The 14,994-nt window shown below is 35.8% G+C and overlaps 3 protein-coding genes across 3 annotated transcripts; 2 read left to right on the forward strand and 1 right to left on the reverse strand.

Annotated features, from left to right (window-relative positions):
- Positions 1 to 1,379: 1,379 nt before the first annotated feature.
- On the reverse strand, positions 1,380 to 4,292 carry LOC126836361 (ras-related protein ORAB-1). The gene is made up of 7 exons (XM_050569638.1): positions 3,861 to 4,292; positions 3,362 to 3,586; positions 3,017 to 3,089; positions 2,842 to 2,889; positions 2,705 to 2,752; positions 2,403 to 2,630; positions 1,380 to 2,312 (listed from the first exon to the last, which is right to left on the reverse strand). Exons 2-7 carry the CDS (start codon positions 3,373 to 3,375, stop codon positions 2,106 to 2,108), a joined length of 618 nt encoding a protein of 205 aa, XP_050425595.1. The 5' UTR covers positions 3,376 to 3,586; positions 3,861 to 4,292; the 3' UTR covers positions 1,380 to 2,105.
- Positions 4,039 to 7,372, forward strand: LOC126836360 (uncharacterized). The gene is made up of 4 exons (XM_050569636.1): positions 4,039 to 4,932; positions 5,379 to 5,621; positions 5,718 to 5,829; positions 6,074 to 7,372. Exons 1-4 carry the CDS (start codon positions 4,690 to 4,692, stop codon positions 6,793 to 6,795), a joined length of 1,320 nt encoding a protein of 439 aa, XP_050425593.1. The 5' UTR covers positions 4,039 to 4,689; the 3' UTR covers positions 6,796 to 7,372.
- A 1,029-nt stretch (positions 7,373 to 8,401) lies between these two features.
- LOC126837219 (protein seele-like) lies at positions 8,402 to 8,977 on the forward strand. The gene has a single exon (XM_050571037.1). The coding sequence runs from the start codon at positions 8,402 to 8,404 to the stop codon at positions 8,975 to 8,977; it is 576 nt and encodes a 191-aa protein (XP_050426994.1).
- Positions 8,978 to 14,994: the final 6,017 nt, after the last annotated feature.

The following is a 14,994-nucleotide window of genomic DNA, read 5'->3' on the forward strand; positions in this document are numbered from 1 at the left end:
AATTGTTATTAGCATTACATATTATTGTTTGTCGTTGTCGCACAATAATAATAATAATAATAATAATTGTATATTTCCACTGACAATCAAACCGCAAGTGGAAATTATCACTCCTCGAATAATCGCGGCCCTAACGAATCCCGTACCACGGGTAAATGCACCACCGAGATCTTGCAAAATCCTCAAAAAAATGTTTATCAACTAACAACTATGAAAATATTATGTATAATTATATTTATTGTTATGGATACGGGCAGTAGGTACATACACGCCTAGATCAATACTGTAACAAACTCAAAAAGTGGGTATTTTTTTAGTTATTTGTATGGTACAAACCGAGAAGTCGCATGAACCAACAAAACAAATTTAAATTTATCTTAATTACTCTGCAAAATATGGCACTGTAAGGTACCCAACTCTACCAAGACCGTTTAGATGATTAGGTCGAGTATATGGTATTATCACTTGAAAAGTTTTCAACATTGTTAGTAATATCATAATAAAATAGTATTTATTTATTGCGAATATTCGAAAGTAGGTAATCCAGATTACAGCCACTATGGCTGTTGGTTTTCAATGTGTTGCATTTGGTTTTTGTAATATTAAAAATGAGTGGATGCGCAATTTTTTTTCTCTAAAAGATAAGATAAAATCTATTCCGTTGGGCGTTGCATTCGAATGGGAGGATCACATGTAACACGTGCAATGAGAAATAAGAGGCCTTCATTATCAAAAAAAAACACAGTTTTTACACAGAATATATTGTGTAGTTGTTGCTAAACAAACAGGTTTAGTTAATAGAAAAAATTCAAATTTGGCTTTACATTGAAAAGCATTAAGGTTGCATGTATGTGCAATTTTCCCTAAAAGGCTTTTGGTCGGTTCAAGATTTATTTTTCTCAAACACCATTCATGTTTGACATAACACATTAATAATACATTGCTAAGAAATACAGCAAGTGCTTCGGCACTGGTTCACCAATTCACGGATTAGACACCGTTATATAGTTTCGGTATAGCAGCGACGTTCAAAAACTTGTTACACGGTTTACTAAAAAACTAATCACACCTAAATTAATAAATAACTATCAACGTGTAGGATGGTTCAAAATGTTTTAGTGGTGTTTGTTTTAGAGGTTTTCTTTTTATAAATATAATAGTAATTAAAAAATAACATATGCAAATGATACAATATTGTTCATTATAGACAACAAACTATGAATACATTTTAAAACCCGTATAGTCACTCGTTGGCAACACACACACACACATGACCTTCATCGAAATTTATACCAATCACACGATTAAGTACTCGTACAACATTTTACATATACAGCTATTGCTATTACATTATAAAGGACAAATCAAAATTACACAACTCGGCTTTTGACTTTTATTATATTCGGCAATACGCATGTTTTTGTATAATAATTGTATTTAAATAATACATATCAAATAATTGAAAATTTAATACACAAATATATATATATATGTATATGTATATACATACACGTACTTACATACAATATTTTTAACTAACACCGTGTATACATGTCGTATGCAAGTGTAACACAAAAAAAAAGAAAAAATTCCTAAGGACAAATTAATATATGTGTATATAAACATTATTTAAATAATATATATAGAGTATAGTGTTGCATAGTACATATATATATATATATATAAATATATATCATTTTTTTTTTATTACTCCGGTGTATAAAGTGGGGGAGGGGGGGGAATGGACAGTGAAAATAAAAAATAAGTATAATATTGTTTTTTTTTTCATCCATTAAAAGTGTGGACGAGGAGGGATATGATAAATATGAAATCAAAAAAAAAACATTTTGAAAAATAATGACAATACTCATTGTTGAATATAAATAGTACACAACAATTATTAAAAGACGAGAGAAAAAAAAAAATTAAAATAAAATAATAATATAATATAATAATAAATTTGCGACCACAACTGGTTTTCTATATAGCTTGTATTTTTTTCTTTTCCATACATAAATAATTTTTTTTTTTGCTTGGCTTTAGTTGTAAAAATTAAAAAAAATAATAATAATATCCATCCTCTTTGGTACACCACGACGCGCGACTTAACAACATCCGCTTTGAGTTTCGGCGTTCTTGTTTGAAGAATCTATTGTCACCTTGCCAGCTTCCGGTCCACCTACGGACTGGCCGTCCTGGGGACCTATCCGGTTCTTAATCTCGCTGGCCATCGTCAAAAACGCCAATTCCACGTTTGTGGCGTTCTTGGCCGATGTCTCCAAAAACGGTATTTTCAAATGATCAGCGTATTCCTAGGAAGGGTGCGAAAAAAAAACATTATAATCATACATCAATCTCATATTTACATTAACTATATGATAGGTAAAGTCGTTTTTGCTTACCTTGGCCGTTGCTTCTTCGACTGCCCGCTTGTCGGTCATATCGCACTTGTTGCCCACCAGTAATTTGTTGACGTTCTCGCACGCGTACCGAGATATTTCCTCGAGCCATTGTTTGAGATTTGTGAACGTCTCCATGTCCGTGCAGTCGTAAACGACAATGATGCCGTGAGCGCCTCTGTAGTACGACGACGTAATGGTCCTGAACCGTTCTTGTCCGGCGGTGTCCCACTGGGAAAACACAAAAAGCGATACACGTTACACGATAATGTTATTTGATATATTTGGTTTTTCTTGGCGCTTACTATTTGGAGCTTAACAGTTTTGTTGTCCAATCTAATCGTACGGATTTTCTGGAACATAATAATATTATCATTAACGATGGAATAGCCAAAAAAACTCGGTTATTATTATTATTATTATGTAATACGAAAATACTAACGAAATCTACTCCGATGGTGCTGATGTAGCTGTCGGTGTATGTGTCATCCTAGAGCATAAACATAAAAAGCACACGTTAAATCGTTATAGGTGTACTTTGTTATATTGTACTCGGTAAGTAGGCGGTTATTTTTTTATTGTTGCATAGTACAATTTTTTTCCTATTTTATACTCACTGCAAACCGTAGGAGAAGACACGATTTACCGACGCCTGAGTCGCCGATCAAAAGCAATTTGAACAGGTAATCGCTGAAAACAAAATCAAGGCGGGAAAAGTTTATTATTATTATTATTATTATTAATTATAGCGTAAGTGTTGGTAGAAGAGACTTTTGTTTTTATTCCGTTGTGCGTTACAAAACGCACAAAAATATACTATCAAAAAAAAAACACACACACAATAGACGACAATGGCCGCTCGTTATCAATATTATACGTTTGGTACGAATAATAATATATTACTACTGCGTAGCTCCTAGATACCTATTATTACAAAATAATATATGCAATTTTTTACTCACTAGTCTGGACTCATATTACAAATTTGTAATTGTTTTCTTCTTCGGTCGGTTTCCGTGTGCGGTGTGTGTGTGTGTGCTGATATTACACACAAAAAATAGGCAAAGGTGACGACGACGGCGGCGGCGGCGGACGGGGCGTATTACCACTATAATATTGTGTATTCGGCTAAAATCTGTATATATTCGGAAACGTCGTACGTCGGCTGTGTGATAACTGGTTTACACCTAAGGCGAGAGAGAGAGAGAGAGAGATCACTTTCAATTATTATTGTTATTACCTATTTCCTATACTCGACACACCGAACGGCGGGCAAGTTGTGTGTGTGTGTGTGTGTGTGTGTACGTGTGTATGTGATTGCTGTGTGTGATTGTGTAAAAAATGATTGAACAAATTTGTCGTTCTCCAAATACCACCTATGTAAGTAGGTAGGTTAGGTACACGACGATAAAAACAACAAAAAGTGACGAGAAATCAAAAAGAAAAACAAATAATTATTACTTTAATAAAATATTTTCGTTAATCCCGACGAACAAACAGCTGCTGCTGGGGGACACGACGCGCACAGATACCGTTGGGGAATTCTATACAATGAAATATAATAATAATAAATAATTATTGCACACTGAAAGACGGCGACTTTTGCTATAGCTGCGCTGCTCACTGCTGCTGCTGTGACTGGCTGCGACGACGACGGCGGCGGACGGACGGCCTAAGCTACACACACACACACATTACACACAATATACAAATATGGCTGCTATACGTTATCACATCGACGGGGCGACGACGACGACGGCGGCGGCGATTTTGCACCAACAAAAACTAGTTTTAATAGAATATATGGTAGTATTATGAATTAATAATATCGCCGTTGTTGCGGAGACTAGTGTAACAAAATATAATATGAAATAATAATGCGGGACTACGAGTTTTATTATTATTATTATTATTGTTATGTTACATGTATGTAATATATTTTTTCCATCCCATAGCTGCCTGGTATTGTGCAACGTCATCTATTCGGCAGGGGCCGTGGCCGGAGGCGCGGACGTGCCCGCCGCACAGGTAATTTTTGTCCGGCGACCGCGGCAACACTGTACCTCAGAAACTCCCTTACACCGCTTATCAATGTTATCAATGTTATCACAGCCGTGGACGGACGACGTCCCCTGCTAGCCGCTCGGCGATCAGGCGATATTTTTTCGAAATCTCATGCTCGACAGGCCGTGTACCATGTAGAGATAGATAGGTAGATATTAAAAGAGAAAAAATCTCATATGCTAGTCCATTGAATGCTGGTTTTGGCCGCCGGACAAATTGTGGCTCGATGACGGCGCCGACAAAGTGGTGCATGCGGTACTGTTCGCTGCCCGTCGCGTACCACCGGGAAGACGGCCCGAAAACGCCCGGCACGGTCAGGACGGTCGTGTTCAAAGTGGAAGTGGACGTCGCCACGAAGGATGCCATCGTCGAAGGCCGGACCGTTTTGCAAGACGACACGGTGGCGTTACGTCTGACGGCGATCGAGGATTGCGCCAACGAAGCCGAAGGACGAGCGTGGACGGGTGAAGTAAGCCCTTTATGAATCATGTAGATCAAGTCTAGATCAGAGCTTGAAAACGTTTCTCGACGGCGTAGCGTCGTGTCCACAATGTAAATTCGGCAAATGCGATGGTCGACCGAACAATTCGAGTCAAACTAGTTTGTATCTATATTCGCATCGGACACATTTGCAACAGCGTTGTTAAGATAATCGTATTTGCCGGATTTACGTTGCACAGACTTTCCTAGTGAAATGTTTTTTTTATTATGCCACAATGATAATGGAATTTGTCATGTAAACGGTTTGGTTATTGTAACATGTTCACAACGGAAATATATAACGTTGTATTCCAGCCCTGGTCTAGGGCTTGTAAATGTTCAAATTGTCGCATCATAGCGTTATGGACATATTTCATACTCGGTCAATTGTATACATTTGTAAATGGTTGTCTTGAGGTTTATATTAATTTTCAGCTGACAATCCAAGACCTACAAAACCAATGCAAAAACGGAAATGTTTCCAACTATTATTGTAATTTGTTAATGGCCCTCAAGAGCCTGGAACCAGAAGACGGTGACAACGTTGCTGCCGAGACGAAACAAAAAGTGTTTGTTCACTCGGCGACCGAAGTGGCAAACTGCAGTCTGAAATTTTACTGGAAACAAAAATTGGAACCGTTTGGTTTGGCGAGATACGGTCCTATACTGCTGAAAAAGGTACCGTCTACCTAGTGTAATCATTATAAATATATTTTTCGAACCAACTATATCGTGTGTCGGACGGCAGTTTAACCAAAATTTTTAATTTGTTAGGTTTCGTTTATTCGTTGTTGTATGGATAATTTGGCCGAGATGTTGGTCACGATAAATCAACAACAGACTGACATACGCCAACGCCGCAGTGAAATCAGACAACTATGTTCGGGTAAACAAAAATGTAAATCTAACAATAATTTACGTTTTTTTTTTACTTGCTGCCAAAAGCGGCTGACTGTCGTGTAATATTAATTTTTTGTGACCATAGTGTGTGTACAACAGCACATACTACGTGCTACACCACGACAGGACTAGATCAAATTAAACTCTCTCTCATTAGCGAATCCTTTCACTTTTGAAATAAATAACGTTAAATGATATTATGTTATATGGAATTTTAATTTTTTTTTTAGAAAACGCCACGTTGGTGAATATGTTGAATACAATGTCGACAGAAAAACAACAACACGAGAAGCAACTATTGGAAAAGTTTGTGTGCATACTGAATGAAAAAAAAAAGAGGATTCAATCACAGCAGCAAACTACTAATACTGAACAATCGTTGCCTGTCGTTAACCGTAATAGCACCGTTAACAAAAATAATATCGAAGCAACAAAAAGCGCTAAAAGATCGCTGAGTTGTAAAAAAACTAATTCTGCAAAACGAAAGACTACAATAATCGAACAATCTTTCGATGTCGGCCGGAAAGAAGCGAATGAAATAATGGAAACCGACAAAGCTGCCGACGTAGTAGTCGATCCGTACGAGTTGGACACCCAAATCGATTCGCCCGAATCGTCGTCACTTGGAATTAAATGTGAACAAACGTTCAATGTCGGCCGGAAAAAAGCCAATGAAATAACGGAAACGGAAAAAGCAGCCGGTGCCGACGTAATCGATCCGTACGAGTTGGACACCCAAATTGATTCGCCCGAATCGCCACCGGTGTTGAGTTGGGCGGCTTTCGATTGCGGTAACGTCCAACGAGAACACGCGCACCTACCGGTCGCTATTCCGGATGAAAAATCAATTACAGTGTCGGCCACAATTGTCAACGACGGTCGTCAAAGTGCCGCCGCGCCGCCGCAGTCTGTTCGACGACAAACGACGATGTGGTCCGAGGACAATTATTGACTTCAGCGGAACAAAACATCAATGCTCGATCCAATGATGACGATGATGTACACCAGGAAAACATTAAAGGCCCTACGGTTTCGTCGCTTGCCAACGCCGTTGCAAAGAGCGCTAAAATTAGTATTTTTGACAAATTATGGGGTGGTATAGGAGACGATTAATAATAACTGATTCAAATACAATGTTTCTGCTCTTCTGTGCTCATCACCCTTTAGGTTTCAAAACCTATTTCAATAACACTTTAATTTTATTACTTGTTACAATCATTGTGTTTTTATAATTATTACTATCACACTATTCTCAGTTGTTTAATAAAAACTAAGTCTGTTAAATGTATAACTCGATAATTAATTATTGACCAATTTTTGTTGTTTTTTTTTTTTACAGAAATTAATTAACAATTAGATTAGATTGTGTGTACATTCATTTAACTACTGTTTTAACGAAAGTGATCACCACGCCGTTAACGTACGGGGTTAGCGGTTTATTATTATTGTTGTTTACTTAAAGTTTTACATTTTTTTATACAATAATATTGTGTATTATTTTTACTCAATAAAGTTTAACTAATTTTTGATTTTGAGTTGTAAAAAAAAAAACAAAAAAATCTAATATTATGTGTATTTATAAAATAATCGCATATCATCTTGATTGTTATTGTGGTAACCGTTTAATATTTACAAAATATACGTTATGAATAAAAGAATATTATTCCTTATATTGTAAATATGGCGATTTATGACGCTATTTTTGGTTCAATAACCCCAGTGGTACCGGGTTAACGGAATTTAACCATAAAATTACAGTAATTATTTTTATTAACAGATTCAACAGAAAATGTAAAATATTACAACAATATTAAAATCTAATTATTTCGTTAATTGAACAAAAAATAACAGTCCGTACTTAATGAATTCGCTAGCGTTTACAAAATATGGGAAATTATTCACATGTCGATACCACGAGGTCTCGTGTCAACACCGTTATGCGATAATTGTAGTTGGCAAATCATAGAAAGTATCTAAATTCTAATGACACCTAATCAAACAGCAATCGCGCTGTTTAATTATTACAGTTAACCGTTTACCTTTTGGCCAGCCTAATAGGAGGTAGGTTTCATCTATTGTTACGCGCAAAACCCAGCAATTGCTATTAACTATGGACTACAGCGGTATACAGCATAATTATTGCTGAAAACGCCGCTTAAACGCTTCTAATAATATGTCACTAGTCACTCTAGAACTATCTAACTCTGTTGTGTAAACTTTATAATATTTGTATACTATAATTTAAAAACTAAATTTGTGTGTCACTGATGGGTAGATAAGGGTCACTCTATAAATCACAGATTGTATCTAGTCGGTAGGTACATTGAAGGGTGCCTTTTTTTATGATTATTTTTTTTTCAAGTCCATTTTGGGTGCACCAGATTCGCATGACGAAAACACCGGATTTTCGGTTGGTATCCCTGTGATACGTATGTCGACGGCGGCGGCCTAGCAACTGGATATTTGTTTTACACCCGTCGTCCAGTCAAAGTCATTTTGTTGTCCTTCGCCATTCCGTAGCGCATTATTCTGTTGCACATACCACATAGCGCCGCATTATGCGTTCGATGCAGCAGCAGCAGCGGTATTGGTATTGTTTGCTCGTGACTCTGACGCTCGTCTCGGCGCCGTCCCGGGCGTTCACCACGCTCGAATTGAAGTGTCAAGTGTGCACGCGGCTCGTGGAACACGTACGGGGCAACATATCGGCCGTCAGTCCGGCGCGGCTCGTCCAGGTGGCGAATTTCCGGCTGGACGGTGCCGGCGACCGGCCCAAGAAGATGGTGCCGATGGCCAGCTCGCAGGTGTACCTGTCCGAGCTGTTGGACACCGTGTGCACGAAGATCGACGATTACGTGCGGGCCACGCACAAGAGCAACGGCACGCTGATCGTGATGCCGCTGCTGTTGAACGGCGCCATGAACCCGCTCATGAGCGAGGTGGACGTCGTGGCGGACTCGGACCTGAACAAGAGCCTGAAATACTATTGCGACGACATCGTCGACGACATCGCGGACGACATCATTGCGTTCCAGCAATCCGGCGGCAACCCGGACCGGATGGTCTACGCCATGTGCACCCAGGCGGCACAATTGTGTCCGGCCGACAACGATCATAACAGGCCGGAACTCTAAACGGAATATAATAGCTTCCGTAATAATGTCAATGACGTGTATACATGTATTTTTAAACAAATATATACTATTGTGTTACACTTTCTTCTTCTTCTTCTCCTCTTCACCACTGGCATTTATAGCGTCTATAATAGATAATATTCTTTGCCCATCACTGATCTTGTAGAGATCTTATCTAGATCACTACATATTCCTCCCCAAGTCTTGCTCTATCTTGAACGATTTCCTTCCATTCTTTTTGCTGCACTCCCGGCGCTTTAAGATCCTCTTCTAGCCTCATTCTCATTCTCCGGTCTCTTCCCTTTCGGTTTCCATTCCATAGCTATTAAGCTGCGTCACAGGTGGTTTCTTCTTCGCTCCTCTTCTGGTCACGTGTCCCAACCACAACTGCGCATACTTTGTCCGTACCTTTGTAAGTGCACGTATGGAGATCAGAAGGAATAATTGGAAACCCAACACTAAGAGGCCTAGACGGACGGCCTGGACAAAGATGGATAGATAGAATACAGGAAGACTTCAACATTTTGAATGTAGGCATCGCAGAAGAATGTGCCAAAGATAGAGAGGGAGGGACAACGATATGTTGTTGCGGCAATGAAGAGAGAAGAAGAAGTGACTGCGGTGCTAAGCCCCCAGCTGTACCTACTGAAGCCGTTCCTCGTTGAACTTGCTTCTCCGTTCATTTGTCATTGTGTCGCCAACCGTTCATTGTTCATACTTGACATTCTAGACAAGTGGTAAAACGAACAACAAGGAGATGCTGTTTGACGTATTAACATGATATTCAAATGTAGCAGAGGACATATTCTTTTAGCCTAAATCGTACTAATCATAATATGTACATTTTTTTTGTCTTATCCACATAGACTATTATCCAATAAGACTTCCCTTGAATTGAACAGACCTTCGAGAATTTCATATTACACCTGATTTTTTGATGATTTACTAAAATATTTTTATCATTTTTATCAAACAATAATAATTTAAAGTTTTTGTATTTTTTTTTTTCAGTCAAAAGTCAGAGGTCGCGAAAGAGGGTACGCCCTTTTGAAACTTAAATGTTAAAAATATACCATAATTTGATTTGTTTATTTTAATATTATAAAATTATAAAGTAAAATTTGCTGAACATGTTGACCGGTCGACAACCCGTTTTGAGTCATTACTTTAAGAGCTATTGGAGTTTAACAAAAACAAAACTTAAAATCATCACCAATTGATTAGTTTATTATAGTTTTACACCGTACAATACCTACCTATTCATTTTGTTCTTTTATATTTTTAATTTTTTTTTTTCGTGACGTCAACAAAATTTTTTTTTTTTTCTTTCTGAAAAAACAGTTTGGCTTTTCGATTTTTGCGCGTGTAGAATATTCCAAAAAAATGTAAATACGGCAAAGCGAGTAAAACGTACCTACACGGCCAGCTTTACGGCATTGTTTTCACAGCCTAAACCCATATTTGATTGTACGTTATAAGAGAATAAAAAAAAAAATATAATTAAACTGTTCAATGGGTCACACGGTATTATCCGTTATTTAATTTTACAAAATAAATTAAAACTAACGCTGTAAATGCCCTGTACTTGCGATAATATAACCGCTAGGGACCGCGTCATTAGGGTATTATCTATATATGTACATTGGATCTATGAGTTGATGATGAGTTTTAATTGTTGATGAGTTTTAAACCGGGCCCGCTGATTCAATTAAAAACACATGTATTTGACGAAATCCCACTCGAATACGAGAGATGCGGGCATTGATAAAATAATAACGCGCATTGACGGTGTATACTTATATATTATTAATTTACATTTAATGGGATATAATATACATATTATGCTATTGCATTATAATGCCGTTGGTAATGAATTACATACATCTAAGAAGCTACTCGAATAGATCCGGGACGGTCCCTGAACGATATTCACACGGTGGGTAGACCCTGGTCATATATTATGGGTCCCTCCCCCTTTTTTTTCCAGAAAATTAATTATCTAGTGAATCAGGGGGGAAAGCAGCTAATGTGTGTACAATACCTACATACGTAAGACAACAAGTAAAAGCATCATTTTGTATAGTGCCTACTCAGAGATTCAAAGGCCAAATTCATAATAAAAGGTATTGCCAAGTTTCGACGAGAAGAATTTTTCAATTGCGTATTTTATACATAAAAAAATATTCCATCAAAGTGTGTACCTCTAACCTGATTACGTTTCAAATCAATTTTTGTAGTAGTATAATAGTCACACATAAGTGTTATAACTAATTGAGCGGGTATCGTTAGAAATAAAAATCCAAAAAACACACACTAAAGTTGATTGAATTTTCCAACTTATGTGTCCGTGCTTTTTGGTCTGTCTCCTATATGTTTTGCTCAACAGTATTAATAATAATAATAATAATAAGTAGGTAATAACATTATTACTGACGGCAGTAAGTATAAAACAAACACTTGTGTGTAAACTTTTAATATGTACATATATATATATATATTTTTTTTTTCAATATGGTCGTTTTATCGTGTGCGACCATCGTCGATTGGAAAACGTTTGAATATGTAATAAGCATGTGCTGCTACCGAACTATATAAACACCACACACGTGTGCGTTTTAGGTTAGGTTGACATTTTCAACTATATAGCTATGTGGTTTAACACGTCCCAATGAGATGGAGAATCTAAGCTCTCGTCGCATTACACCTATATACATATTTGGAATAAATTAGCAATACATTTATTAGAATATTATAATATATTTAAATGAATCTCGGTAGAAATGCCTTTTTTTTTTCGTATTAATCTTGTATAAAAAAAATATATATACCTACTTTAGGTAAAATATTATACACAGTAATTATGTTAAGATACTTTAATTCTCGAGATAACTATCGTACGGTTAGATTATTATAATATTATGTTGATAATTAATAATTAACGTCGGTACACTATAATATATATATATATATTTGTATGTAAGTATACCCTCATAAGTAGATTAAATTAAAATAATATTTTTTCTACATTTTATGACTAAGATTTTGCAAATTAACGATCAATGCGGAATTTTGAAGATATAATGTACATCACAATGTTGGGAAAGAATACATTCGTTGAATTTCATTACTTTTTTTTTTTTTTGGAGGAATGCAATCATGAACGCCATACATTTATTTTTAAGGAACGAGCAATGGGAATGTGTGACTTTTCAAAAGGAAATTTCCAAACGCTTATATAGGTATATATATGTATAATATATAACTATATACACATTTTTTTCTCTCTTGAATATATTAAATAAAATTATAATCATCGTATAATATATAGTAAAATGCGAAATAAACAGCACGGTAATAACCGTATTTTATATTTGTATATAATACAGTTGGGTAATTTATTTGAACGCGAGAAAGAATATTATTATTATTATTATTGTAAAAACATTTTAATATGTGAGTTATGACCAAAAAAAAGTATGGAATAAAATAAATGAATTAAAAATGTAATTAATTTTTTTAGTAGGTATTGTTAAAATGTTTGTATTATGTATGTATGTATGTTTGTATATGTTTCTAATATTAAACTTGGTCAAACACCTGTTACGTGTAACTTTAGTATTATAACAACTATAATTTTTTTAAGGTAAAAATCATTACTATTGTGTCTTGCAAGCGAGCTGTCCAGCGCCCCCATATTGACAATAATATTTGTACAGCCGTAAAGTGTTGTAAAAAAATTACAAGGAAAAATTGAGTTTTTTTTTAATGAGAAAACTTGTAACTATTTCACATGTGGGGGGGGGGGAGGTTAGGTTGGGTTCCTTTACAGACAACCTAATTTAAGTTTTGACCCTTTGCTATAATTAATATATTATATCTCAATAATTTATAGGTCATGTTGAATTGAAATTGTGTGTGTGTGTGAAAATATGAGCGTTGAATTTTAAAAACAATAACGCCGTATTACGCGCGGTTTGGTAGATTTAGCAAACAATATTTTTTGAAGGTCAAGCGAATACACATTTCATATACCTGTGTGCATACCTGTACAATAACGCGCTAAAAACGTATTTTGTATGTATTCGTTTGTAATTTTTTTTTTCTATATATATATAATATTATATTGTATAGCGGTGGATAATAACGAGGAGACGTTTGTGATAATATTTTTGGGGTAGGTAGCGGCTAGCTTATACCCCGTATGACAATAGAGCGGATTTTAATCCCCACACACACCCCAAAATATTGGGTAGGTAGGTAGGTAGGTAGGTTACCCGCGCGCGCGGATTTCAACGGCCGGGTGCGCGCTCCTCTTTCAGCTGCAGCAGCGGCACACGGTGGTGTTTTGTTATGTACACCTAACCTACATAGTATACATATAGGTATTGTATATATTTAGGTACTCTCTCTCGTCAAGAGCAGCAGAATAATTGTGTACGTTGGTATACACACAAAACTGCAACACTGTGCTAATAATAATATTGTGTTGCACGTCTAATTCACATCATGTCACATCACAGTGGCGACAGTTTTTAGCAGCAGTGTAAATCCCCGATCTTGTAAATTAACATCATAACAATATTATCTCAGCTAGCTATATGTATATATTTGGGATCACGTTAAATCACATATTTTCCTATGCGTATATTATTCTACTGGGAACGCACCACAAGTACCTAAAATAATAATAATGATAATTTGGCAGCCAGTCGCCAGAGATACACAACACTATAACAATAGCCCAGCAACACTGCAACGGTTGGGTTAGGTCAGCATTTTCTGTATGTTTTGTTAAACAGTAATCCTGAAAAAAATAAAATCCGTGTTTACCTATACCTTACTCGTCGTGCCCGCGCCTATTTTACAGTGGGTAAAAACAATTTTTATATATATTATTATATAGTGATAGGTGGTAGTACCTTTTGGGTAGGTATAATATTTTTGAAACGTCCACTATATATTGTATAGTGCCGTTTCTACAAAATGGATTGATAATATTATGGTATTATACGCTTATTATTAAACGCGCGTTATCACGTTATTATTTTACACATATATATATATATATATACAGACAATAATAATAATAATAATAATTGTTTAATCGATTTAGTTATGTTATATAGTTCACACATGCATTAATGTTTGATATTATTATTATAATACACACAGACGATTATACATTATAATTATCATTATCTAAGGTTCTCGCAAAAAGCGTTATCGAAATAACCATGTGTGTGTGTGTGTGTGCTGTAATTATTATAATATATTATACACACTAGCGAGAGGCCTACATTATAATAATAATTGTTATCTATTTTTCTGTGTAGGTTTTGTTACATATATTTATTTTACTAATTATTATTCACATTTTATATTAACGCAGTCGACCGTCAACGGCAACGATTTCAACGCTAATGAGATGATACATTTTTGCAATGTAATGTAGTAAAAATGTAATCAAAACGTTCATCAACGAGTGTCAAAAAACATTTGCACGGCAATTTTTTACACAATATATAATATACATGTAATCTAATGTATATATGAGAATATGTTTGTGATAATTAAATTGACTATTTTTACTCGTTGTCCCGTTTACAGCAAAATAATTATTATGCGGATCACGGCCGCTTCTTGCCAAATAATTTGTTTATTCTAAGAAAAAACATGGCCACCGCGTTGTCTACGACGGCCGCCTCTGTCCGGCAACGGTCCGGGACGTCAAATATAAAAAAAAAATTCAACATTAGGATGGAATTTTTTCTCCAAAAATATACCAAATATAATGATATAATATTATATGTTACAGTAGCACACACACAATTAGTGATGTGGCCGATTATCATCATTACGGTACGTTTGCAACAAAAAATATAATAATTATCATCATCATAGTAATATTGTATAGTCGTGCAGTGTGTGTGTGTGTGTGAAAATAACCAAGAATCGAGATAATTAAGACGAATAAATTAAAAAGGCAAATGAAAAAAAAACGCCGACCGGTTAAGAAA

The sequence above is a fragment of the Adelges cooleyi genome, unplaced genomic scaffold (genome assembly GCF_023614345.1).
Source record: "Adelges cooleyi isolate 19-005CV unplaced genomic scaffold, UGA_ACOO_1.1 ACOO_flye_CR_arks_rails_tigmint_CR_PRNA_247, whole genome shotgun sequence".
Classification (NCBI taxonomy): domain Eukaryota; kingdom Metazoa; phylum Arthropoda; class Insecta; order Hemiptera; family Adelgidae; genus Adelges; species Adelges cooleyi.